At 74.4% G+C, this 1461-nt stretch overlaps 1 protein-coding gene across 4 annotated transcripts in view; it reads left to right on the forward strand.

Annotated features, from left to right (window-relative positions):
- Positions 1 to 22: 22 nt before the first annotated feature.
- TRIO (trio Rho guanine nucleotide exchange factor) overlaps positions 23 to 1461 on the forward strand; it is a 259879-nt gene continuing 258440 nt past the window's right edge. For 2 of the 4 annotated variants that reach the window (XR_001411877.1, XM_014940885.1), the window contains exon 1: positions 25 to 586. Coding sequence is in view for 3 of the 4 variants with exons in the window: in XM_014940885.1 (XP_014796371.1) it covers positions 460 to 586 (127 nt within the window). In the remaining variant the exon portion in view is untranslated. Of the gene's footprint in view, positions 587 to 1461 lie in introns of all 4 variants that reach the window. The other 2 variants (XM_014940886.1, XM_014940884.1) reach the window with 2 other exon arrangements.

Genomic DNA, 1461 nt, shown 5'->3' on the forward strand with positions numbered 1-1461 from the left:
ACTGCTCCCCCGGCCCCCCCCTTCGGAAAAAAAAAAAAAAAAAAAAAAAAAAAAAAAGGGGAGAAAAGAAAAAAAAAAAGGCTGGAAACCTTTCTTCTTTCTCCGCCCACCGGCTGCGCGGACCGCTGGCCCTCCCCATGCCGTCGTCGTCGTCGTCGCCCTCCTCCTCCTCCTCCCGCGATTGTCTGCGCTCCGGCTGCCGCCCGCCCGCCCGCCCCGACTCCCTGCATGCACACGCCGCCTCCTAGGTGGCTGCGGGGGGTGGGCGCTCCCGGCGCTGCCATTCCGCACATACCTTCATGTCCCTGCGCTTACCCGCCGCTGCCGCCGCCCCGCATCGCTCGCCCGCTCCGGCTGCCGCCCTAACGGCCGCCGCCGCCCGGAGGTGAAGCCGGCACCCGCGGTGGGGTTGGCGGTGGGTCTCGCCCGGAGGAGCCGCCGCCGCCGCACGCAGCAGCCATGAGCAGCGCCGCTACCGCCGCCTCCTCCGCCGCCGCCGCCGCCACCGCGGCCGGCAGCGGCGCGGGGGAAGGGGCCGAGGAGGCGGCCAAGGACTCGGCGGACATCGCGGCGTTCTTCCGATCCGGTGAGTGCGGCCCCGTCCCGGCGCCGGGGAGAGGGAGGAAGGGGGCAGCGGCGAGGCCGCGGCCGGCGAAAGGTGGAGGGAAGCGGCGCCTTCCTCCCGGAGCTGGGAAGAGGGGGAGAGGGCGGCCGGCTTTGTCAGGTGGCCCCGGGGAAGGCTCACCCTCCCCTCGCCGGCAGAGCCGCCTCGGCGGTGCCCCCGTTCCTCGGGGAGGCGGCGGTGCGGGGCCCGGCCCGCACAGGGGCGGCCTGTCCGGGCGGCAGCGGGGAAGAAAGCCGAGCCCCACCGTGTCCCCTGCCGGGGAGGGGGCAGCGAGGCTCCCACTCGGGCCCGGCAAGTGACGGGCGGGACACCACCCTTTGCCGGCAGACACGCGGCGTGAAAACGGGTGCGGCGGGCGGGCGGCCCGGCCGGGGCGGGTGCTGGGACCGGGTGCTGCCCCGAGGCGGTGTGGCCCGTGACAGGTGCGACTCTCCCTCCCGTGCCGGCCCGATAACGGGCGCGTTACTGGAGCCGGGCGGACAGGGGTCCCCCCGACAGCATCCCGCCGCGGGTGCGGGCAGCCCTCGGTGTCGGGGGGCGGGCCGCGGAGTGCGCTGGCCCGGGCCCCCCGGGGAGACGGGCAGGGATGACACCGCTATAAAAGGCGAGGCGCCGCCGGTGGGGCTCCGCCGGTGCCGTGCTGCTGGGTGGCGGCCGAGGGCAGGGGCTGGGAGGGGGCGGCGGGTGTCGGTAGCGGGGAGGGAAGAGACAAAAAGCGAAGCCCACGTTAAGGGGCGTCCCTGCCTCGGCTGCCGGGCGCTGCCGGGCTGGGAAGGCAGGCTCGGTGCGGAGGCTCGGGAGGGGAAGGGAGGAGCGGGGAGCCTGTTGACAGGCTG

Source organism: Calidris pugnax, unplaced genomic scaffold, assembly GCF_001431845.1.
Source record: "Calidris pugnax isolate Ruff unplaced genomic scaffold, ASM143184v1 scaffold8, whole genome shotgun sequence".
NCBI classification, from domain to species: domain Eukaryota; kingdom Metazoa; phylum Chordata; class Aves; order Charadriiformes; family Scolopacidae; genus Calidris; species Calidris pugnax.